Here is a 26,941-nt window from a genome sequence, read left to right on the forward strand (position 1 = left end):
ATCACAACATGTTTAATTTAACATATTGATATATATCACAGTAATAATGTATTTTATTGTCTCTCATGTAATTTACAAACTTAAAAATGGGAGGTGAAAGGGCCTCATAAGTGGAATAGCCCTAGGGCCTCTTTTCATCTAAATCCGGCCCTGCACACAATAGATGATTCTTATATATATATACACTTTTATACTCTTTCACTGTATATACACTTTTACCATTAGTAGTTGTTTATTATTTTTCTCCTTAAGAGGGGTTAATAAAATTTATTATTTTTCATATATTTCATTTATGTTCTATACTGGCAATTTGCTGCCTTAAATTTATGAACAGCTTTCTTCTAGGGTATAGGGACTGATAGTTGGGAGGATCTCTTTGTATTCCCATTTCAGTCTCTTCCTTTTTCATACCTAAATTTGTCACCTAAATTTGGTTTAAACATTATAGGGTCAGGAATACATTTTTGTGTTCCTGACCCTATAGTGTTCCTTATTAATGTTCCAATGAAAATGTTCTTTATAAGGAAACATTTAACATGCAAGGTTATTTACTAAACTAAGAATTGCCAGGAATTTAAAGTGAATTTCAAACTTTCAGCCAAAAAGTCTCCGATGGGGACAAAAAGTGCATATATGGCCAGCGCTGTGCTCCTATTGGAGGTTAGTTATGATAACTGAGTTTGACTTTCTTCTCAAAGCAGAAGTTCCTTTAGTGGCTGTCAAGTAGACAACCACTAGAGGCATATTTAATCCTGCAATGTAAGGACTGCCATATCTACTAAACAGCAATGCTTTACATTGTAGGGTTAAAATGAAAGGACCACTGAACCCGGACCACTTAATTGAGATTAAGTGGACTGAGTGCTTTTAATGGCCATTCATTTACCTTGAATTCATTTTTAATTCACTCCCTACACTTATAAACCATGTTGGGATCTTATAACTAAAACATAAAAACATCAATTGATGATAATGTATAAATATCTTCAATATACAAAGGGCCGAAAATTGGTTGTGTTTAAGCCAGCAATCCATTTTATATATGTTGAAAGATATTTAGTCAGGACAAGAAGTCTTGAACATGTTAACGTGCAGTGTGGCAGTGCCAGTTAATATTTAAATCTCATTTGCATTTAAAGATTCTCCCTAACAATGCTATTTTCATGAATTACAAGAAACCAAGAGCTATATGATTTTGCTGACTTAGACCTTTGTAGCAATTAACCAGTGGGAAAGAGTATCCCTCAGTGCATAGGCAACTGTGGAAGATATGTTAAACAATGTGTAGGGCAAGAATGAAGAGAGAGAAAAATCCATGCAGATTGAGAAACTAAAAATTGGGTAAAAGATTGTGGGTAACAGACTTTTAGTAGAGTTTGAGATGGGTGGAAACCTGCATGTATATGTGAAAGAAAAATAATCAAAGTAGATGAATGGCAAAAAAATTAGATATTGAGTGGAAATAAATATAATTTTTGAAGAGGCTGGTGCAAAATATATGGATAATAAGAAAGAGAGGCATGGTTAGGTAGAGAGAAAAGAGATCATTTGTTTTTTAATGGTAGGGAGGATATACTGTATGAATAATTGATACTTCATGAATGGATGGAGAAAGAGGCTAAGTGTTAGGAAGCTTACCAATTTTGACGCATGTGCATCAATGCAGTCGCATTCCAAAATTGACATAACCGCGTCATCTCAGAGCCTTCATTTTTAAAATTACTCATCTGCATTAATTCCAACATGGTTCTTGGCTTCCAACTCTAACTTAGACACAGCCATAAATTTCTAGAGCATGGCCACATGATTCTGGAGACAGAATTATTGTCACTTGGTCGCAGTCGCATCATTCTGGCCACATGCATTGTTAAATGACGCAAACTTGCTTCTGATGCTTCCTATTTTTATCCTGAGCATAAAGTCTGGCAACTCTAAGATTCTGTAAGACGTTTGTCTATTTTTTCTTCTTGCTTTACCCACGGTAGATTGCTGCCTTGTATCTTGTTGAAGATCCTCACATGCTGTGACAAAGTTGGCAAGGGGTAAAAAAAAGGTGAAAGGGCAGAAAGGCTAGTATTAGAATGTAGAGACAATAAGGGATCTGAAATGTAGAGATGTAAAAAAAGATGAAAGTACAGATGGTAAAATAACAAGAGTGAGGAAGAGGACTTAAAGGGAGAAAATGAAAAGCTATGTAGGAAGAGATAATTACATGTGGAATAGACGAAAGGCAGATACAGAATATACAATCCCTTCTCTGAGCCAATAATACACATTAAATATTCACCCTTTTACTCCCATCTATTTCCCTACTGTGTGTTTTTCCTCTGATTGTGATAGGTTAATGGTGTTATTTTCACCCAGTGTTCTGTTCCTGTACCCACCCTTTCTGTGCCACCAGATTTACAAGGAAGAGCTGAACACACGAGTGGTCTTGGTTGCTGTTGAAACATGGACAGATAAAGATCGTATCCCTATTGGTTCTGACCCTATGAAGATGCTTCATGACTTCTCTAAATATCGACAGAACTACATCAAGCAACATGCTGATGCTGTGCATCTTTTATCGTATGTACCTACCTAGAGGTGGTTAATGATTCCATATATTGCAGTTATCACAACTTAATTCCATTGCTATAATTGGGCATACAGTTCAAACAGAAATTATATATATATATATCTTGGCGTTTATGCATACAGAGAAGGATACTGGACAGTACTTCTGCTAACTTCTTCTTGCCTAAGAGTTTGGATGGATGAGAACTGTAAACAAACAGGGATGGATTACCACTACCAAAACCTTTCCATGTATACCACAAATACAGGATTTTAATGCTAGATAAAGGTGTTTAATTAACATATATTCAAGGATGTGTAAAGGTCATCTTTTACTATTGCCGTGAAGGACATAGAAATGAATCAATTTCAAAACAGTTTCTTTATTTTAGCTGAACTTCCCAAAAACCAGAGCGAAGGACAAGGTTTTGCCACATTTCTAACTATTCTGAGCAGTTTCCATAGCTGTGGTTCTGTATTTAGGACTTTTCTATAACAATTGAATAGCACATAATTACCATTGAAAAATCTCCCCCTTTATGTTTTTTGTATTGATAAATATGTTTAAAGTCGAGAAATTGGTTAAATATTTTTTTTCCCCTCTACGTTCATATGGTGTTTTCTTGAACTACTGAAAGGGTTTTGTGACTTTATTTAAACACTAAACACAGCCTTGTGGTGAATTGAGAGATGGATGAAAAAAATAGAATTAAAAAGCCATGTTACAAAAAAAATATCTCTATTTCAATTGGAAGTTATAACCCTGTTTTCTATGGTGGCCTTAACTGAGCGGAAGTATTAATTCACTACAATGAAGATTTAGTGAGTAAACCACATACAATTTTTGGGGTTTATTCATTTAATATCAAAATGTTGTGAAAACACAATTTTTGTAATGTTTAGGCTAAAATAGCAAAGATATTTTTCAGTCAAATTGGAGAATTTTCAAATCAGTACTTTTTGCCTCATTTTTTTGCAGTGTGCTTTTAATTCACTACAAATCCGTTTTTATTGGCTGGATATTCATATATTTTAAATACTAGTATATTGTACGATTATTGTAATTATAGATCATATTTTTATTGCAAAATGCAATTATAATTATATTTCATACAATTGTTCCCAATTTAAAATAGCTTGTGATATTATTTAAACTCTTCAAATATTAACCAAGCTGTGTTTGTGCTATTTAGAAATGGGACCTTTCATTATAAAAGGAGCAGTATGAGCTATTTCGGAGGTGTGTGTTCTCTCTCTAGAGGAGTTGGAGTAAATGAGGTAACACATTTAAAATTCAATTTCAGTACTGCAGATAACAAATGTACATGTAATGTTTAGCTGTTCGTTTCTCTCTCTGTATATGGAGGATATATATTTCTTTTATTTATAAAATATTTTACCAGAAAGGATACATTGCGATTTATCTCGTTTTCAAGTACGTCCTCGGTCCACAAAACATTGCATTATTACAATAGAATACAGTATTACAATATATAAACACATATATAAATTTAACATATAACATGTGATAGATATGTTCAACCATGACAGATGCATTCTGTATTGCGGTATATTGTCATAGATCTCTTAAAGATTTTAGATTGAATGAATGACGCTGTCCCTGAGGTTATTCCCTTTGTCCCTTTAACTGAATATTTCAGGCATGGCACTGTCTAAAAAAAAAAATTACATTCATATTTGACACCTGCATGTGCATGTATGTATGTACATACTTCTGTTTGTAATATCTTGTGTTTGATTCTCTGAGTATAGTGAGTGCATGCAGCTGTGTAAATGCATGCAGGGTCAAAGATAATTTCAGGATAGTTTAGGGTGAAGGGGTGAATTGAGGTTTGAGAGGGGTTATCGCTAAAGTTAGTTTACGTAAGGGTGTTTAGTGTTACGAAGATTAAAGCCTTGAGAGGGGTTCATTTGTTGCATATGTGGACGTTTAGAGTATTGGGTTAAAGGTTAGAGTAAGGTTACATTTTGTATTCTGTACATGGGGTGTTTAGTTAACGCATTTATGGTAAGAGTTAGGTTAAATTTAGGATACAATTTCATGTGTTATATAGATTATGATAGGAGTTATACCTAGATTTCGGGTATATATATTTTCCTGGTTTATTCTTTCACTGCTTAAGCTTGGAACACAGGCAATAGTTTGTTTAAGATTTTGGGAGGGGTTCAATTCAGGGTTAGGGAATAAAGGGTGTTTAAGGAATTATTTTAAAAAGTTCTCAACCTCCTGTCTTCTGTAGTCCAGTCAGCCTTCTATGGTAATAGCAGTAGTGCAGGACATACACCTGTAGCCAGGTGCCTGCTTTGCCTAATAGGAAATCCAGCCCCGCCTACAAATAAACAGCAGTAAGGTGTTGAGATTAAATGGAAGGGGTTCAATAGTTCTAACAACTATTCTAATGATTCTGTGACTGATTTTAGTTTTGAGAGCTATGAATGAGTAGCCATAATAGAAACATTATATCCAGTGCTGACCCATCATAAGATAGCCACATATCCTATGATACATGCAAAATAAAATATCATGGTAAGAATTATTCAGTTAAGACTAAGGTATTATGGCTTCATAATAGCTTTAGTGACCTATAGAGTATGAATTGCAACAACTACAAAAAATTAACAGAGAAGGAAAATCCTAAACATGTATTAAACTGTGTTATATAATTGGCCAAAGCATGTTATATCCAATACTACTCCCTTATTATAACAGGCACGATGAAAAACCATCATTAATCCTAGCTCCCCAACCTCCACATAGAACCATACTCCTAGACATGGCAACAATGCTTTAACTCTGCAGGAGCACAAGGAAAGTATAGCTGTGGGGTCTACACCCTCCTGAAGTGCAGACAATAGGTGTCTATACATTTTATGCACTGGGGCCCTTTGGGGTAGCTATGGAGTTCCTCTGTTCTCCCCATATGGGCCATTTGGGTCCTGCTGCCTCTGGTTGCATGCATATGCACTCAGCGTACCATTCATGGTACATGTGCCATAGGTTGCCGACCCCTGTTCTAGACTATCATTAATGTATTCAGTGCTTCTATTTTTGTGCCCTTATCAAAGTGCTTTTCTCTGGAAGAGCAGCTCTTGGCTGTGTTGTTTACTCATTCAAAGCACCACTCATTAAAAAAGATCAAACACACCACTTGAGTCTGGATGACATTCAAGTGAACCTCTTGCATTACATTTTAGTAATGCACATGATCATTTGTTGTCACTGTGCTGCTCCCTTTGCGAAACAAGACGTTTTAGGAATACAAGTGCTTGAACTTTCAGCTTTAGTGGAAAAAAGCATTTAAACTGTAAACTCATTTAAAATAGGAATAATAAACTTTATCTGTTCCTTCGGGTATACAAAGCAAAACAGATAACAAATCATTAGATGAGATATTTGTGCAAATTACTAATAGTGCTTTCGTACAGTAGAACACCCAAGTTCTATTTCATTTATTTTTTCCAGTCTCATATATATATATATATATGTTTTATTTTGATGTATGCTTATACAGAGGCAAGGCATTCTACATCTTATATACTGCATCTTATATTTTCATGGACTTGCAATAGCTTTTTTTTGTTGTATTTGTAGAACAGGTTAGCCAGAATATCTTAATTCTTTCTAATAGAAGTATAATGTGTTTTGCCCACAGTACGGCATTCTGTTGTCTATGGCACAGCAGTTGGCTCAGAGTCTGGCACAGAACCTTGGCATTCAGTGGGAGCCTGCATCCCGAAAACTTAAACCAAGTAAGTAGTGTATCAGGTATGACCTCAACAAATATTTAGGAAATCGGATTTAAATTAGTCATTACAGTCTAAAATATGGCTGTCCAACCATTTTTCGGACTATAATTATTTTTCAAAAGCCAACAGAAATTATATAACAGCAGCAGCTTGATGGCCAGGTTTGGACACACATAATCTAGAGATAGTGGATATACAATGTTGCTCATTGCCATCATTTGATAATAAAGCAAACACAATGACACATGGCAGGGCTTAACAAACAAACGTTAGCTCCCGTTTGGAATCATTTAACGTAATTATTGATTTGAAAAACAGATAAGGTGTTTTGTGGAACTGATCTGTTAAAAGCCCCCTTACTTCCTGGTACTGTCCAAATGATCTTTTATTGCTCCCTACACAACATTGGCAGTGTTAGCTCAGGAAGAGGAGACATGTTGACAGCTGTGCTTCTCTGTTACTCTATTGCCTCACATTTATAAATATAGAGATCTAGCCAGCTGCACAGTCAATTTGCCATTTCCTTCCTTAAAAGTTCAAAGGTGCCATGTCCCGCTGAACTTAGAATTTACCGCAGACTGTACACTGGATCATTAAATAGCACTCTGCATGTTTTTAGCAAGCAATAACCCATGCAATATATCAGGTCTTTGTTGATTTTAGGCTATTTATATGTGTATAGCATTTCATGAGATTGCATGGATTAAAATGATCAATATGGACAAATAACTGTTTTTTTTTGCTGTGCTATTCCTACTGTAAAGCTACCTATCTCAAGTGACGATGATGAGAATTTGGTCTCGCCATATAGCTAAACTTCATGTCAGGCATTCTGATGGCTGACTTACTATAGGGCAAGTTTTTAAGCGGTTGACTATTGTTGGTATGCACATTTTAACCTCATATATTATTATTATTATTTTATTATTTATATAGCACCATCAGATTCCGTAGCGCTGTACAAACTCAGTAAATGCTCTTGGTGCCAAAAATTTACTTGCTCCTGCAAGTCTGGAAGGTTAATGGGAACACTCATCAGGGGGAATTTCTACTTGCCAGGACGAAATTTTGATTTATCAATGGCTAGTGCGTGAGAGGTAATTACGAGCACTGGTATATGCATATAAATTTAGGGATAGGCTAATTAATGAAATGTCTCTGAGGCACATTCATTTTAGCACTCTGTGTCTAGCTTGTTAATAATATATTGACCAGATAAGATTAATTTTTGCTTAATATGTGACTAATATGTTAACTAGATAAGATTTGTTATTGCTGAGTGCTATTTAATGATTTGCACCTCCTGTGTTTTACAGTACCACGCACACATCTATTTGATTAAAACAGGCACCTAAGAGTGGAAATTGGAACAAACCATTGATATCATATTGTCACCTTCTTTAGTGTTTAATATATGCCGTAAAAGATGTTTGAATCCAATTGCTTTATCCAGGATGTCAAGAAGGGACCGTGTTTATATTTCAAACAACGTTGCTGTATCTGATATCCTCTTTTGTTTAGGATTGGATTTAGATTCAGATTACTTTACCTGTCTATATTTTGCATCTTGATTTTTGCTGCTATGATTTTATGTGTGCCCACAGATGTATAGAAACAAGGCAAATGTTAAATGAATCATTTGCTTGGATGTTAATTCGGACATGTGCATATAATATTTAACTAATGTCAGCAATGATTAAAATAATTAATTACAATTGTTAATTGTGGTAAATTTAAACCAGAACATCTCGGGATTGTCAATAACTCAAAATTCAAACCATTCTATTGGATTTTAAATTCACAGCAATTTACTATGAATAAAACCCTTTATGTTTAATGTATATATGGAGGAGTTGTACTATAATTTTTTCGTCACTGTCTTTTTATTCTCACTTTTTTCATCTTTTCTGATGTTCTTGGTTGTGAATGGTGTTTTTAGAAGAATGTGACTGTGCAGAAAATTTTGGAGGATGCATAATGGAAGAAACTGGGTAAGAATCTACTGTACAGATATTTCCTTGAAAGAACCAGTTTGTGCCTTTAGTAGTTAAGTAAGGTGGCATAAATCTATGCTATGTGTCCAGAATCTGACAGGAAAGTACTGCTTTAGCATCACTGTCATTTTGAATGCTGGATATTATTTTGAAACAAGATTTCCCTTAAAATATTGTCTGATTTTTTTCATTATGCTAACAAATATTATTAATATTTTTTTATTATTATTTAAGATTTAATATATTTTTTACAGGGGCAGTAATATTTTACTACTTAGTAAATAGTATTATTTCTACATTCAATGTCACCATAAATAGATTAAAATTGCTACTACCTATTGCCAATGAATACAAAGATATCACTTAAGTGACACCTCAGCAATTTCTTTCCAGATGGGCACACAATTTTATTTATATATACATATAATAGAAATTGACTTTCTCACCCATCTGGTATTTTTGTGTGTATTCCTCATTCTCGTGTCCTCTACCAGAGGCCTGGAAGTCTGAGGGCTCTGCACAGTATCTTATTTGTTCCTAGAACTGCACTCTTCTGGACAGCGATCTCAGATGTTCCACTGGCCATTGCAATCTGATGAAGCCACTCCCTCAACTTGGGGGTCACAGCATCAAGTGCTCCTATCACATATGAGACTACTAATGCCTTTACTTTCCACATACTTTCTAGCTCCTCTTTTAGTTCTTGGTGTTTGTCCACTTTCTCATGTTCCTTCTTCCTGATGTTATAGTCACTGGGTATTGCCACATCCACCACAAATGCAGTCTTCTGCTCCTTGTATACCATCACGATGTCAGGTTGGTTGGCCACTACTTGCTTGTCTGTCTGGATCTTAACCCTGCCATTCTCAACTAACCTTTGTGGTATCTCCCATTTGGACTTAGGCAGGTCTAGCTTATATTCTGTGCAGATATTTCAGTAGACAGTCCCAGCACCTTGGTGGTGCCTCTCAGTGTATACTTTCCTTGCTAACATCTTGCAATCGGGTTATATGTGCTGGGTTATCTCAGAAGCCTCTTTGCACAGTGTACACATTGGGTTTGTTCTGGTTACCCCTGCTTCTATTGATCTTGCGCTGAACACCTCTTCCTGTGCTTCTAGGATTAGAGCCTCAATAGGGTGTTTCAGTCCTGCATTTACCAACCAATGGTAGGATTTTGGAATGTGAGCCACATCCACTATCTGCTAGTGGTACAACCCATGGAGAGGCTTGTCTTACCATGGAACCTCCTCCTTTTTTGTATCCTCTATCTGTTGTTGTCTCAGGCTCTTCCTGGGAAGTCCATATTTGGGAGCCATCTCTTATGATGTACTTGCTCTGTGTTTCATCCTGCTGGATACCTAATGACTGGTAGGTCATGTGTGTTGATGGCTTGGCTCTTGTCTTGCCATTGAACTGGGAGTCCAGGAACTGTCTGGCTCTCTGTTTTTTATCCCCCTCTATTGCCTCTTCCCAAGGTACTTGTAGCTGTTCTCTAAATCTCTAATTTGACTTTTTGGTACTTGAACACCTTCTGTCATGATCACCATCCCTCTTTTTGCAATCATCCACCTGATACTTATCAAGTCGAATGACATTCTGATGTCCTTGCTGCATATTTCTGTTAGGTGGATCAGTAAGTTGCTCACGCTTGGCATACATCTTGACGTCTTCCATGTCAAGTAGGTTTCTGATGGAAGCTCCACTCTGGATCTTGTTTCCGTATCCTCTCTACATGCTGATGTGGCTAAGTGGGTTGAGGCCTATGCCTATGCAGAACAGCACTGGGGAATCACCATGGTATATGCTACATTTGTTCACTTGTGTTATTGTCCTGGAATTGGCACAGATGAAGGCTTTTAGTGTCTTGCTGACCTTGTATAGGGCCAAACATTTCCTGTAGTCCAGGCTGTGCACAGATTGATCTGTCTGATCTTAGAATCCCTTGTGACTGCTTGGTCTACCAGAAGTTGGTGTTTTGATCCTCTTGTGTTGTTTCCAACATTCATATTTTTATAGGCGATGTCGAGCCAGCATGATTCTCTTGGTTTGTGTTACTCTCATATTACTGAGGTGGGCCGGTGCATATCATTAGGTGTCTCCAGGCACATTTACTGTTGAGGAGTCACCTGAATTTTCTGCTTCTAAGGCATTACCTTTTTGTATTCATTTATATTTGATTTAAAAAATCCAAAAGGACCCTTTTTGCTGTTTATAGTGTAAAGAATTTGCAAACTGATAAAACAACAACAGTCATTACTTTAGGTATAGCCAGACAAGTTTGCCCTAAATTACATAATATGCCATGAGGTTATATTATTTTGTCAAATAGGGGTCAAAATATGTACTTTATAGGCAAGAGTATCCATTTGAAGCTGGCACATAATACTTACATATACAGTTGTTCTTGTATTTAACATAAAGAATGTGTTAGTAAATTTAATGCTGGTGAGAAATAATTGGCTATGTTCAGTTCATATTTATGGTTGCATTAGTCATAGCAAACTAAATAGCTTTACAGCAGAATACACAAAGGGGGTTAAGCTAGCCGATAAGGACATATATATTATCACCAAAACCATTTCCTATCTCTGACGTTGGGTATTTGAATACGATGCTTTTTTCGAGGAAGGTAAATATTATTAGTGACGCTCTGATAATTTAACTATGCTTCAATTTCCCTTTTTACTTTAGAGTGTACCATTCACGGAAGTTTTCCAAATGTAGCATAGCGGAATACAAAGAATTTCTCAACCGCGGAGGGGGGGCATGCCTTTTTAATAGACCAACAAAGGTATATAAAGCTTCATTATTATAATTACTGTACATACATCACACAGCTTTTTCTTATCAGATAAGTACCAGTTATTCTCATATGACAACGTTGTAAAAAACGTATTATGTGCTCAATCTGCAGGGGAACAGATTAGGGATTTGCCCAACACTCGTATTTTTTATCAGCTGTATCCTGCTTTAATTTCGTATCCTGCTTCATTTTTCCTGCTGTTTTCAATTCACTGTTTAGTAAATAATCATCCAAATTAAAGAAGTTCTCCAAACCCCATGGCCACCTCTACTTTTAAAAGTGATTATTGTGCTAGAAGTCTGTATGTGCACATACATAGATATATCTGCAGTTTTGTGCCAGGGGCTAGTTGCATCCCGGGCATGCATTAAAACTCTGTTCCAAGCTGATGTCAATCTGTGCAAAATGTATATCTGTCCTCCTCAGCATGCACAGCATGCTGGCGATAGATGTGGTTATCTTCTCTCTTGCAAATAGGATGCTTGATCTTCCCTTCATCCCAGCCCTCCCTGTCCCAGTCTGTTTAGTAATCAAACATTTTTTTTATTATTAACTGAAGTCCTACCCCCTCACCTATCCATCTCTCCCTACCCTCACCGGTTCCGAGCCGGCATTCGGTCAGAGCCAGTGAGAACATTCCAATCAAATGCTTCTCTTTGAGGAGCATTTGATTGGACAGCAAAAGGGAGACTGTTACATCAGACGAAGCATAAAGAGGGCCCCAGGATCTTCACCCAGCACTGGATTCAAAGTAAGTTCTAGCTGAATTTGCAGCACTATAACAGGGGACCTAATTTGAAATACCAAATAAGGCATTCTTTTTAAATATTTTTTTTTTACTGAAAAAAGAAATTAAAATAATAAAACATAATAACTTTAATACAATTGAAATATTATATTTTTTAAAAAGGGTTGGAGTTACCCTTTATGTCTATTAAGTTTGAGGAATGTGGCAATGCCAATGAGATAGTGCCATGAGAATCAATGGCTAACTTTTTTCCTCAGAAGGTTAGAGATCTCTGCAACAGGATTCCTAAAATACTTTCTTTAAGTAGATTACTATTAACCTTTTTGAGAAACCCTTGTTTTCATCATTTTCACACAATGTATTTTCTTTTTATTCTATTAGTTGTTTGAAATTACAGAATGTGGAAATGGGTATGTGGAGGCAGGAGAGGAGTGTGACTGCGGTTTCCGATTAGTAAGTATAACAACTTACCTGGGAGCACAGACCATAATGGCCATTGCCAATAGGAACATTAACCGACTGACCTGTCTTCAAATTAAAATAAAATAGACTGCAGTAGCAGCTACTCTATTGTGCAGGCTCTATAACTATAAATGGTTTTGCTTTCCAAGGGGGTAAAGTTTAAAAAGAAAACATTTGTTTTGTATTGTTTTGCTAATTTTTTTTAGACAAGCAAAAACACATATATCTGCTAAAGAGTCATGGACAAGTAGTAAACAGAAAGCTGTCTTAGGGGAAGATTTATCAAGTCAAAAACATGTGTCTTTCTAAGGCAAATTGCTAGATCGACCCAATCACCACCGAAATGTAGAGTTTTTGACTATTTTGCCCTTTGATCACAGAACAGCAACTGTTTATCTCAATAAATCTCACACCTATTCTCATAAATTTGCGAAGTAAGATGGAGACGACATAAAATGATACAGGTTTTTAATTACATGTGTTCATGTATAGCGTCATCAATAGAAAGACCTAAACTGCCTAAAACTGCTTGTCCTTCTTTCGGTCTCAATATAGAATAACATCGCAATAACTGTATTCTACAATTCTTGTTTATTTTTCTCTAGGACTGTTTTGGGGATTGCTGTAAGAAATGCTCTCTCTCTAATGGTGCTCATTGTAGTGATGGCCCTTGCTGTAACACTTCATGTCTGGTGAGTGGGAAAGAGTAAAACCACTACTGTCTTCTATAAGTTATGGAACATCCACTGTAACTGTGCATCATCACATATCCCAGCACTAAAAGTAAAAGTTAACACAACTTTTGTGATTTCTGAAGAACCAAGAGAGATTAGTCAACATTCTCTTGCACTGTTTTGTAATACCTATCTGAACGAGCATATATGAAATCCACCACTATCATGGTAGCCAATATTCAAAATTTACCATATCAAACAATATATTTTGTTTAATAACATATAGATGTTTAAATATATTAGTTTAGTTATTCTCAGTTATTTATAGTTCTATATATTAAAATGGGTTCATATATATATAAAAGAAGAATTGTGAGGAGACATGAATGTAGTGTAAATAAGATAATAATATATATTATACTTTAACAACAATTATGTGTTAGAGATTGTAGCCGTAATTGAGAAGGAGAACTTGTCATTCCAAAATTCAGCTAGTCCAATTAACAAGGTATTACAAGATACTAGTTTCATCTGTTATTTTACAACGATTATGTTGTATTCATGTCTATTGTTCTCTTTGCAGTTTCTTCCGAGGGAGTATGACTGTCGTAATGCGGTGAATGAGTGTGATATTACGGAACATTGCACTGGAGATTCTGGGCAGGTACTATATTGATATCTACTTTCAGTTTTAATCTTGCAGCTCTTTCATTTTATTTGCTAAACTGATCCATAGTCAACCAATCTTTGAAGACTATAAAGTTGAAAATTAACCTTCTTAGTCACCTTCTTACCATAATTATATCGGCTATGCACTAACAGGGATATTGTGGTTTTCTTCTAGTGCCCACAAAATCTTCATAAACAAGATGGATACTCCTGTGATTCTAACCAGGTGATGTTATGATTTTATTATAACTATATAGACATTACTTTGTTTGCAGCCCATGGATTCCATAGACCAGGGGTACGCAACCTTTTAGCAGCACTGTGCCGAAATAAGATTGTGATGTCCCGTAGCGTGCCGATCCTATTTTTTTTAAATTGAGGTGTGTATGTTGCCGTATTCTGCTTTTTATTTCTACTGCAGTTGCTTTGTATCTTTGTATTTGTGCACATATGAGTGATTATATTTTATATGTTCATGAGTAGTTTATGGTATCGTGTGTGATACCTATGAATGGGGCTGTGTATGGTGGCTGCTTGTGGAATTGTGTGTGTGGATGGAAATGTCACATTGTGTGTTTGGTAGTGTGTGTATGTTTGGGGCTGTTTGGGGTATTGCACGTGAGAGGCTGCATGTGCGGTTGTGTGTTTGTGTGTGGGCTGTTCATATAATTTGTATGAGGGGAGGGTTATTCTTCATTTCTGTGTGTATCTAGCAGTGTCTGTGGCTTCCCTGGGTTCCAGTGGGGACCAGGCTGGCCAGGTACAGGTCAAGAACATGAGCTGCAACAACAGCTGCAGGCTGCTCTACTACAGTGTGGATTCCCACTTACAAGTGCTGGAATGAAGTGATCTGAGATCACTTCCTCTATGTGCTGCAATGCATACATTGAGGATTGTCCCTCACCACCTTATCGTATTCGCAAATATCTGAAGATTCACTGGAATCCTGATAGGCCAGAGCCTGTTTGGCTCTAGCAGCTTTGAGTGCCGTGCGAAGACACCTCGAGTGCCGTGCATGGCACACGTGCCATAGGTTGCCTACCCCTGCCATAGACAGTTATATAACATGCATTTTTGAAAACTGCAGGTAGCCTAGGCATGAAGAAGTGTTTGAAAAAACCTTATTGCAGTTCAGTGACATTTGTGTTCTCAGGTTGTTATATCTGAAAATGAGCATATCTTACTACAAGGCAGAATGGTAAGGGTCTCCTATAGGATGTCCTGAATATCAGTACGATATTCTATTGTTAATTGGGCATCTTCTCTTGTTGTCCTTTAAGCTGGTCACAGATGGATGTTTAATTATTTTAATACTAGTTCTTCACGGTACCATATTTTCATTATTCTTTCTCAATTATGGGCAATGTTGATGTTATGATGAACTTATGTGAATATGCTATGCTGGCCATGGGGAAGAGCGGGCAGGAGGGAGGACATCTGTCCACTCCCCATTCATTAATTAATGATTGTGAAGTCCTCCAAATCTAACATCTCCCCAACTTTATTTTATTGTTTTAAATGTAATTTTATTTTGTTGTTAAGTTTTTTTTAACATACTAGGCTTACCCCCACTGTGGGGATTTGTTCATCTCTCGTTCTCTAAATTGGGTGCATGAGGCGTATGTTACTAGTTGGCAATAGCTAACCAGTTGCTACTTTTTTATTTTTTTTATCATGTGCAGACACTGGCTGCTCGCTTTTTAGAAGTTATGCCCCTACTCATAGCATGACAAGCTGGGGCATTGGGAAAGTATAAATAGTTGTATACCTCCCCCATGCCCCCCACTCGCCATGCTACGAGTGGGGGCTTGTCTGCCAAACAACAAGCAGGCAGTGTCTGCTTGCAGGAATGACTGAATGACTTAATGAAGTCAGTCTGTGAGCCATTAGGCCATTTTATCATTCTGCCAATGGCAGCTTTGTACTTTTACTGACCTTTTCTGACTGAAAATATTGGTAATTTTGTATTCTCAAAAATACAAATGCACATGCCTAATATACAGTACTATTCATGCATCTGACATACATACATTGAAAGTGCATCCATGCTTAATCATAAATTGACTATATGTAGATAGATAGATAGATAGATACATAGATAGATAGATACTGCTCAAAACAAAAATAACACATTCTAGATCTGAATGAATTAAATATTCTTCTGAAATACTTTGTTCTTTTTTTTTTTTTTTAATTTCCTTTTTATTAAGTTTTTCTTATTTTTACAAAACATTAAATATTAACATTTATATAAAACATGATTCTGTTATGAATCCAACATGCAATACATTACCATACATTTATATCCTAGCCATAGAATGTTTTAATCTATATACACACAAAAAAAAAAAAAAAAAAGTTATTATTAATTGCATTTGTTTTCTCTTAGCTATGGTTAGTTTATCTACATTCATACCGACCAGCATATACTTAAATATATTAATATCTCACGTGTATAATGGGTAGTCTCTATTTCATTGTAATATTAGACCAAGTCTATCCAAGTCTGTAATATTAGACCAAGTCTATTCTATTCGTTTTATGTCTGTTATAAGAGAGTTATATGTCCCGTGTGTCTCACTTCCTTAATTCCAACTCTCTCCTTGACCCTCTTCAGTCTGGCTTCCGCCCTCTCCACTCTACTGAGACCGCTCTTATCAAAGTGACTAATGACCTAATCTCCGCTAAATCCAAAGGTCACTACTCCATATTAATTCTCCTTGACCTCTCTGCTGCCTTTGACACAGTTGATCATGCTCTCCTCCTTCAAACTCTTCAATCACTCGGTCTCTGTGACTTTGTCCTCTCTTGGTTTTCCTCCTATCTCTCCCAACGCTCATTTAGTGTCTCCTTTTCCAAGGATACCTCCTCCCCTCGCCCTGTCTCGGTTGGAGTTCCCCAAGGCTCTGTCCTTGGTCCCCTTCTATTTTCTCTTTATACTGCCTCTCTTGGAAAACTTATTGCCTCTTTTGGATTCAACTACCACCTGTACGCTGATGACACTCAGATATACCTCTCCTCACCGGACCTCTCCCCGGCCGTCCTGCAACGTGTCACTGCTTGCCTCTCTTCCATCTCTGACTGGATGTCGTCACGCTTTCTCAAACTTAACCTCTCTAAAACTGAACTCCTTGTCTTTCCTCCTCCTAATACTGATCCTCCTCTCTCACTCTCCCTTCAAGTCAGTGATATCCACATAAGTCCATCCCTACAAGCGCGCTGTCTTGGCGTCATACTTGACTCTGGTCTCACCTTTGAGTCTCACATCCAGTTTGTTGCCAAGTCCTGTAGGTTCCAACTCAAAAACATAGCCCGCATCCGCCCCTTTCTTACGCAAGATGCTACCAAGGAGCTTGTCCATGCTCTAGTAATTTCCCGCATGGATTACTGTAACCCTCTCCTGATTGGTCTCCCCAAAAGCCGTACTGCCCCGCTACAGTCTGTAATGAATGCTGCAGCTAGACTGATTTTCCTATCCAGTCGGTCCTCTCACACCTCGCCCCTCTGCCAGTCCTTACATTGGCTCCCTGTATCCTATAGGAGTCAATTCAAAGTGCTAACCCATACATTTAAGGCACTGAACAATTCCAGCCCCTCTTATATCTCTTCACTGATCCAGAGGTATGCCCCTCCTCGTACCCTCCGCTCTGCCCGCGACCACCTCCTGACCGCTGCTCGCACCCGTACGGCCAACTCACGCTTGCAGGACCTCTCACGGGCGGCTCCTCTCCTATGGAATAACTTGCCTACTGCCATCAGACTCTCCCCTAGTCTTCAATCATTTAAGAAGGGCCTTAAAACCCATCTCTTCAGGAAAGCGTATGGCCTCCCAGAGTAATCTCTGCCTTACATACCTGTCGCTTGCTCTCCTATGGGATAGTGCTTTGCTCTCTCCTCCAGCTCTGCTTCACTCCTACTTGATATTTCCTATCCTAATGTTTCTAATACCCCACCTCCTATAGACTGTAAGCTCATTTGAGCAGGGTCCTCTTCAACCTATTATTCCTGTAAGTTTTCTTGTAATTGTCTTATTTATTGTTACATCCCCCCCCCCTCTCAAAATATTGTAAAGCGCTACGGAATCTGTTGGCGCTATATAAATGGCGATAATAATAATAATAATAATATATTTCTCTTAGTAGGTTTTGATTTTTGTTGTCATTATACCAGGTTGTTCCTTTTTCCATCTCTAGTTGGTTCAGAATTTGTTCTTTTATATGTTGTAGGTCAGGGATATCTGTATTTTTCCATGATCTTGCAATCAACAGCTTTAGGGCCATAAAACAGTGGATGACTAATATTTCATTTTTTTTTGTTTAATTTGTTATTATAAATATGTAGTAAGGCAGTTTCTGGTGTAAAGTTTAGCTGTATATTACTTATCTGTGTTATTATATTATATATAAGCTCCCATATTGGTTGAATTCTTGGGCAGCTCCACCATATATGTAGCATAGAGCCGTCTAAATTAAAGCATCTCCAACAATTTGGAGGGTTAGTATGGCAGATTTTGTTTAGTCTCTTTGGAACCATATACCATCTATAGCTGACTTTTATAAAGTTTTCCAATATATTTAGTGAGTGGAGGTTTTTTTTATTTTTTGGAAAGCTTGGCACCATGAAATAAAGTCGATTTTGCTATCCAATTCTCTTTCCCATTTTTTAAAGATCACAGGAATATTTGGTTGATTTATGAGATTAAGTAGCTCTATTATTGTAGAGTATTTTCTATTCGTGGTGTCTTTAGTTAAGATCTTTCTAATTAACTTTCCTGTATCCCCATTGTATTTTATCAGATGCTTCTTTAGGAAGCTTTTGATACGTAAATAGCTAAAAATTTCCCTAGATGGTAAGTCTAATCTTGTTTTTATGGTCGGGTAATCTTCTATCTGATCATTTCTATATATATCATTAATACAGGTATCAAAATTTTTATACCAGTTTTCCACATTTATATCCTCCATAATATTTTCTACCAAGTTTATAGATATAGTGTCTGGGATTTGATCCGCTATTCCCAGTTTTTTCTTTATTATATACCATTCATTTATTGTTTGTGAGATAATTATACTTTTGGTTTCTGGTAAACATACCCTTTTGCTTATGTTGGCCCAAAGTAGTATTTCTAAATTTGTCATCTCCTCTCTGTATAATTCTATTTTGTACCATGCTTGTTCTTTGCAATCTTTAGCTTGTATGTTTAGGGCATGTGTTGTCATAATTGCATGATAGGTATTTATTATTAATGGGTACCCCAGGCCCCCCCGGTGTGTTTTGTTCGCTAATGTTAGTGAATTAATTCTGGGTTTCTTGCCCCTCCATATGAAGTCTGTGAAACTTTTTTGTATTAGATTTAGCCAGTGAATTGAGATCTTGAGAGGTATCATACGGAACAGGTAAATCCATTTTGGGACTATATAGGCCCTAATCGTGTTTATCCGGCCCCACCATGAAATTTCGTAGCGCCTCCATTCCCTCAAGAGTCTATTCATTTCTTTTAATTGATTCATAAAATTAATTTCCATTAAACTGTCTACGTCTGATGTTAACAGAATACCTAAATATGGTAACTGAGTAATTGACCAGTTAAACTGATAGTTTTGTCTTAATCTTTGTAGCTGTGTTTTATCTATGTTTGTGGTTAGAGCTGAGGTTTTATTGATATTCATTTTAAAATTAGAGACCTCCCCATATTGCGTTATCTCATATAACAACTGTGGTAACGAGTTTTCTGGGTCTGTAATGGTCAGTATTACGTCATCTGCGTAGAGACAGATTTTGAATTGTTCGTCGGGAATTTTAATTCCTATTATTCCTGTATTTTGTCTAATACTGCATGCCAGAGGTTCCACAGAAATGACGTATAACAGCGGAGAGAGTGGACAGCCCTGTCTCGTGCCGTTAAGAATTGTAAACCATTCTGATCTTAAGTCTCTCCCTATAATTCTGGCAGACGGCACTGAGTACAGGGCCTCCACTGCCCCCGTGAACCAGCCTTCAAAACCCATTTTGTGCATGGTTTGTTTTAGGAAATCCCAGCTGACCCTGTCAAACGCTTTTTCGGCGTCAATAGACAGGGTCAGCTGAGACATCCCACTTTTCTGAGCCCAGTCCAATATCTCTATCATTCTTCTGGTGTTATTATTAGATTGTCTTCCGACCACAAAACCTATCTGGTCTTTGTGTATAATTTCTGGCATTACTAGTTGAAGTCTATTCGCCAAAATTGCTGAGTAGAGTTTTACGTCGGCGTTTATTAATGATATTGGGCGGTAATTTGATAATTCTGTCGGGGATTTACCCGGTTTTAGTATTGGAGTAATATGTGCTCTCAAGAAATCAATAGAAGCTTGGCCTTTGTTTGATATTTCGTTGAATGTATCTGTTAGCACTGGAATGATTTGAGATTTAAATTTCTTATAAAATTGGTTAGTGTATCCGTCAGGGCCCGGGGCCTTATTTTTTGCTAAGTTCTTAATTGCCCATTCTAGTTCTTCTGTGGTAAATGGTTTATTTAACTTCCTTTTTTGGAAATACTTTGTTCTTTACATAGTTGAATGTGCTGACAACAAAATCACACAAAAATTAAAAAATGGAAATCAAATGTTTCAACCCATGGAGGTCTGGATTTGGAGTCACACTCAAAATTAAAGTGGAAAAACACACTGCAGGCTGATCCAACTTTGATGTAATGTCCTTAAAACAAGTCAAAATGAGGCTCAGCAGTGTGTGTGGCCTCCATGTGCCTGTATGAGCTCCCTACAATGCCTGTGCATTCTCCTGATGAGGTGGCGGATGGTCTCCTGAGGGATCTCCTCCCAGACCTAGACAGTCTGTGGTGCAACGTGACGTTGGTGGATGGAGTGAGACATGATGTCCCAGATGTGCTCAACTGGATTCAGGTCTGGGGAACGGGCGGGCCAGTCCATAGCATCAATGCCTTCGTCTTGCAGGAACTGCTGACACACTCCAGGAACATGAGGTCTAGCATTGTCTTGCATTAAGAGGAACCCAGGGCCAACTGCACCAGCATATGGTCTCACAAGGGGTCTGAGGATCTCATCTCGGTACCTAATGGCAGTCAGGCTACCTCTGGCGAGCACATGGAGGGCTGTGCGGCCCCCAAAAGAAATGCCACCCCACACCATTACTGACACACTGCCAAACTGATCATGCTGGAGGATGTTGCAGGCAGCAGAACGTTCTCCACGGCATCTCCAGACTCTGTCACGTCTGTCACATGTGCTCAGTGTGAACCTGCTTTCATCTGTGAAGAGCACAGGGCACCAGTGGCGAATTTGCCAATCTTGGTGTTCTCTGGCAAATGCCAAACGTCCTGCACGGTGTTGGACTGTAAGCACAACCCCCACCTGTGGACGTCAGACCCTCATACCACCCTCATGGAGTCTGTTTCTGACCGTTTGAGCAGACACATGCACATTTGTGGCCTGCTGGAGGTCATTTTGCAGGGCTCTGGCAGTGCTCCTCCTGTTCCTCCTTGCACAAAAGCGGAGGTAGTGGTCCTGTTGCTGGGTTGTTACCCTCCTACGGCCTTATCCACGTCTCCTGATGTACTGGCCTGTCTCCTGGTAGCGCCTCCATGCTCTAGACACTACGCTGACAGACACAGCAAACCTTCTTGCCGCAGCTCGCATTGATGTGCCATCCTGGATGAGCTGCACTACCTGAGCCACTTGTGTGGGTTGTAGACTCCGTCTCATGCTACCACTAGAGTGAAAGCACCTGGCAAATGCCTGGAGGGCCACGGTGGCCATGGGCTGAGGCCGGCAGGGAGATCAAAGATCCCCCTCACCGGCCCACATAGAGTATATTCCGGCTGCCGGCGGGGAGAGAGTGAGGGAGCCAGGAGAGGACCCTGGCGGAGCTCTAACTTGCAGCTCCGCCGGGTTCCTCTCGCGAGATTTGGAGCGTTGCCAAGGCGACGCTCCGGGTCTCGCAAGAGTGAACACTAGCCTTACAGGCTAGAGTTCACTCACCACTAAGACCACCAGGGATGGATGGCGGCAGCAGCAGGATCCCCCCTCGCAGGCATAAGGTAAGCAGGGAGGGGGGCAATAATCACCCAAGTCACATCAGCCTCATAGACATCCCTAACACTCACAGCACCCTCACTCACACAAACACACACACTGCACCCCTGTCACTCACAGCACCCTCACTCACACACTCACACACACTGCACCCCTGACACTCACAGCACACACACACACTGCACCCCTGCCACTCACAGCACACACACACACAAACTGCACCCCTAACACTCACAGCACCCTCACTCACACACACTGCACCCCTGACACTCACAGCACCCTCACTCACACACACACACACATTGCACCCCTGACACTCACAAACTCACACACACACTGCACCCCTGACACTCACAGAACACACACACACACACAGAGACACACTGCACCCCTAACACTCACAGCACACACACACACACACACTGCACCCCTAACACTCACAGCACCCTTACTCACACACTCACACACACTGCACCCCTAACACTCAAAGCACCCTCACTCACAGCACACACACACACACACTGAACATCTAACACTCACAGCACCCTCACTCACACACACTGCACCCCTGACACTCACAGCACCCTAACTCACACACACACACACACTGCACCCCTGACACTCACAGCACACACACTGCAACCCTAACACTTACAGCACCCTCTCACACACACACACACACACACACACACATTGCACCCCTGGCACTCACAGCACACACACACTGCACCCCTAACATTTACAGCACCCTCACACACACACACACACACACACACACACTGCACCCATGACATGCACAGCACACACACACTGCACCCCTGACACTCACAGCACACACACATTGCACCCCTAACACTCACAGCACCCTCACTAGCACACACATACACACACTGCACCCCTGACACTCACAGCACCGTCACTCACACACGCTGCACCCCTGACACTCACAGCACCCTGACACACACATACTGCACCCCTGACACACACAGCTTCCTCACACGCACATAGCACCCTCACGCAAACACAGCACCCATCACTCACACACACACACTACACACCTCACACACTGCACCCCTCTCTCAGACACACTACACCCCTTACACACACACACACACACACACACACACAGCACCCTCACACACACTGCACAATATGCTTTCCTAGCATTTTTGTCTCCTGGTATCCCAACTATGGAGACACCAGAGACAAATTTCAAGCAAACACAGTGCAAGCATGTTATTGAATTTGCTTGCACTGTGCAGAACAAATACAGGGTCTTTTTCTCATGCCAGAGCTCTTCAGCAGAGCTCTGCGCATGGTCTACCCTGGAAGAGCATTGAACCAACATGCTTACTTTGTGATGGGGCGTGTTTGTCATTGGTGATGACAAAACACACCCTATCTGGCCTGCCCCCTTTTTAGTGGGCCGCTGTAATTAAAAAATGCCCGGGCCGAATTTTCTTCCCAGTCCGGCCCTGCCGCCAGCATTCAAAAGTGACCAAAACATCAGCCAGGAAGCATAGGAACTGAGAAGTGGTCTGTGGTCACTACCTGCAGAACCACTCCTTTATTGTGGGTATCTTGCTAATTGCCTATAATTTCCACCTGTTGTCTATCCCATTTGCAAAACAGCATGTGAAATTGATTGTCACTCAGTGTTGCTTCAAGGTGGACAGTTTTATTTCACAGACGTGTGATTGACTTGGAGTTACATTGTGTTGTTTAAGTGTTCCCTTTATTTTTTTGTATATATATAGTCAATTTATGATTAAGCATGGATGCACTTTCAATGTATATATATGAGAGAGAACATACAGAGAAGTGATATACACTGAACAAAATTATAAACAAAACACTTGTTTTTGCCTCCATTTCTATGTACACAAAAGGCCTATTTCTCTCAAATAATGTTCACAAATCTGTCTAAATCTGTGGTAGTGAGCACTTCTCCTTTGCCGAGATAATCCATTCACCTCACAAGTGTAGCATATCAAGATGCTGATTAGACAGCATGATTATTGCACAGGTGTGCCTTAGGCTGGCCATCCATAATAAAAGGCCACTCTAAAATGTGCCGTTTTATAACACAGCACAATGCCAGCGATGTCGCAAGTTTTGAGGGAGCGTGCAATTGGCATTCTGACTGCAGGAATGTCCACCAGAGCTGTTGCCCTTGAATTAAATGTTCATTTCTCTACGATAAGCCGTCTCCAAATGCGTTTCAGAGAATTTGGCACTACATCCAACCAGCCTCACAACTACAGACCATGTGAAACCACACCAGCTCAGGACCTCCACATCCAGCATCTTCACCTCCAAGATCATCTTAGACCAGCCACCCGGACAGCTTCTGCAACAATCGGTTTGCATAACCTAAGAATTTTTGCACAAACTGTCAGAAACCGTCTCAGGGAAGTTCATCTGCATGCTTGTCGTCCTCATCGGGTTCTCGACCTGACTGCACTTCGTCATTGTAACTGACTTGAGTGGGCAAATGCTCACATTTAATGGCATCTGGCACTTTAGAGAGGTGTTCTCTTCACGGATGAATCCCGGTTTTCACTGTACAGGGCAGATGGCAGACAGCGTGTATGGCGTTGTGTGGGTGAGTGTTTTTTCTGATGTCAACATTGTGGATCGAGTGGCCCATTGTGGCGGTGGGGTTATGGTATAGGGAGGCGTATGTTATGGACATCGAACACAATTGCATTTTATTGATGGCATTTTGAATGCACAGAGATACAGTGATGAGATCCTGAGGCCCATTGTTGTGCCATTCATCCACGACCATCACATTATGTTGCAGCATTAAAATGCATGGCCCCATGTTGCAAGGATCTGTACATTATTCCTGGAAGCGGAAAACATCCCAGTTCTTGCATACTCACCGGGCATGTCAACCATTGAGCATGTTTGGGATGCTCTGGATTGGCGTATACGATAGCATGTCATAGGTCCTGCCAATATCCAGCAACTTCGCACAGCCATTGAAGAGGAGTGGACCAACATTCCACAGGCCACAATCAGCAACCTGATCAACTCTATGCGAAGGAGATGTGTTGCACTGCGTGAGGCAAATGGTGGTCACACCAGATACTGACTGGTTTTCAGACTGCACATTTTAGAATGGCCTTTTATTGTGGCCAGCCTAATGCACACCTGTGCAATAATCATGCTGTCAAATCAGCATCTTGATATGCCACACCTTTGAGGTGGATGGATTATCTCCGCAAAGGCGGAGTGCTCACTAACACATTGCAAACAGTTCAAGTTGCGCTTAATACAAAGTATTGTGGTGAGATGTGGGAGCATAGAAGCATCAAGCGTGATACAGTCAGATTTACTGTAAGTACAATATTGTTCATGTAGAGAAATCATAGATAATTCGACATATCTGTGAGTTCCGCCTGTGTAACAAAGAACACTTATAGCTACTAAGTGACATAACAATGACGTGTGCAGATAAAGTAAACAGTAAAGAGGTTTAACTATCTTTGTAGGCTGGATGGGTGTGTGCGCATCTTCATGTGTATATGAGTAGGTTTCCAATCAGAGTTTCCTATATGTCCCTATGGTGCAGTATGTGTGGATTCTGTAGCTGTAAAGGGTGCCCTGTTCATTGCTGGCCTTCCCCGGGTCCTTCCGAATCTGTCATTGTCAGTGGTCATGCTTACGTCTAGGTCCCAACCAGGGTTGGTTGTGTTCTGTAGTGATTTGATTGTTGGATCCATGGATCCCATGTATGCGGGTAGCTTGTTGCATGATCAGAGAGGGAGCATCCAATCTCCTCCATGGTTCTGATGCGTTATACTCTAGAAAACCATTCCTCTATTGCGGGTGGGATTTGTTGTTTCCAGCATTTAGTAATTAGGGCCTTGGCCACTGTCCACAGGTAAAATTGTAATGAATTGCAGTAAATTTTTAGAGGCTTCAGGGATAGGTGTAGAACGATCTCCGGGAAGGAGTGTGGTTTCGGTATCGTGGCTAGGGCGGATGTTACCTCTATAATGGTACTCCAGAATGCGCGCAGTACTGGACACGAACACAGATTTAGACAGATTTGTGAACACTGTTTGAGAGAAATGGGCATTTTGAGTTCATCTCATGAAAAATGTGGGCAAAAACAAAAGTGGTGTGTTTATATTTTTTTTCAGTGTATGTAAGAGATGTGGAACCTGCCTAAAGTTAAAAATTAATTGCTCTAGAAAGTAAGTATTTTACATGAGACAGAACTGTAATTTCTTCAGATTCCTATGTGCATTTTCTGGTTGCCAACTATCTAACCATGGAAACTATCAAGCAGCCAATAAGAAAGAATACATTTAGAATATATACTTTCTGTCTCTCTTGAGCAAGATTGTTTAGTTTTCATAGGTCACAGCAATATAAAAGCAGCAACATAAAAAACTCAAGGACAAAACATATACAAAATATCAAATAGTCTGCATGGCGTGCTATGATCAGCTGATAAATTTATTCAAATAACACAAGAGAAAATACGATCATAGCTCTTAGCAATCAACAAAAAAATACAACAATAATAAACAATGAACAAGATGATCATTGCAATAAGGTAGCAGGGTAACAGGCAGGGTAACCCTGGGTTACAGGCATCTACCCATGATGCTCTCCAGGATCTCAATGAAAGCATAGTTGGAAACAAGCACATGTTGCCTATCCAGGTCATTGATGCAATCCCACCACGCTGCCTAACTAGTAGATGGGTGTGCAGCAAAGCTCTGTTCTCCAATACCCTTTAAAACATTAATATCTTCCTGCCATCTCCACCAACTGTAGAGATCCAGGGCTAAGGAGCCCAACTTTCTGGGCTTAAGCTTCCCCTAGCAACAGGTCTTAAAGTGTCCACCAGCAGAAGGAATAATGTCTGTCCATTACACAGTCAAAGGAAGCTTTTATTTTGATTGTCTTATCATTACTTCATCAAACTAATTTTACATGCAATAGAAATAGCTTGATATGTTTTGATTGAATAATGTGGTGTTTTTGTGGTGTTAGTAAACATGTTTTTTGCATCCAGCATACGATACTTCTAGACATTTCTCTTGGTTAGGTGAAAGGGGAAGATTATTTTCATTTATGCTTTTAGATGGGGATAACATTTGAATTTTATTGGGCTATTCTTAGTGACATAGATCTGACCAGTGTATATAACGTAAAACACTGTGTAATCTTTGCTTGACATCTACCCAGTAG

General features: G+C 39.4%; 1 protein-coding gene across 2 annotated transcripts in view; it reads left to right on the forward strand.

The window, feature by feature from the left end:
• ADAM23 (ADAM metallopeptidase domain 23) overlaps window positions 1-26,941 on the forward strand; it is a 221,656-nt gene that overhangs the window by 161,262 nt on the left and 33,453 nt on the right. For both annotated transcript variants that reach the window (XM_063430077.1, XM_063430075.1), the window contains exons 11-19: window positions 2,402-2,568; window positions 3,750-3,834; window positions 6,231-6,327; window positions 8,264-8,315; window positions 11,012-11,111; window positions 12,253-12,324; window positions 12,939-13,025; window positions 13,591-13,671; window positions 13,852-13,902. In XM_063430077.1, the coding sequence (XP_063286147.1) occupies window positions 2,402-2,568; window positions 3,750-3,834; window positions 6,231-6,327; window positions 8,264-8,315; window positions 11,012-11,111; window positions 12,253-12,324; window positions 12,939-13,025; window positions 13,591-13,671; window positions 13,852-13,902 (792 nt within the window). The remainder of the gene's footprint in view (window positions 1-2,401; window positions 2,569-3,749; window positions 3,835-6,230; window positions 6,328-8,263; window positions 8,316-11,011; window positions 11,112-12,252; window positions 12,325-12,938; window positions 13,026-13,590; window positions 13,672-13,851; window positions 13,903-26,941) is intronic.

This window comes from Pelobates fuscus, chromosome 8, assembly GCF_036172605.1.
Source record: "Pelobates fuscus isolate aPelFus1 chromosome 8, aPelFus1.pri, whole genome shotgun sequence".
NCBI classification, from domain to species: domain Eukaryota; kingdom Metazoa; phylum Chordata; class Amphibia; order Anura; family Pelobatidae; genus Pelobates; species Pelobates fuscus.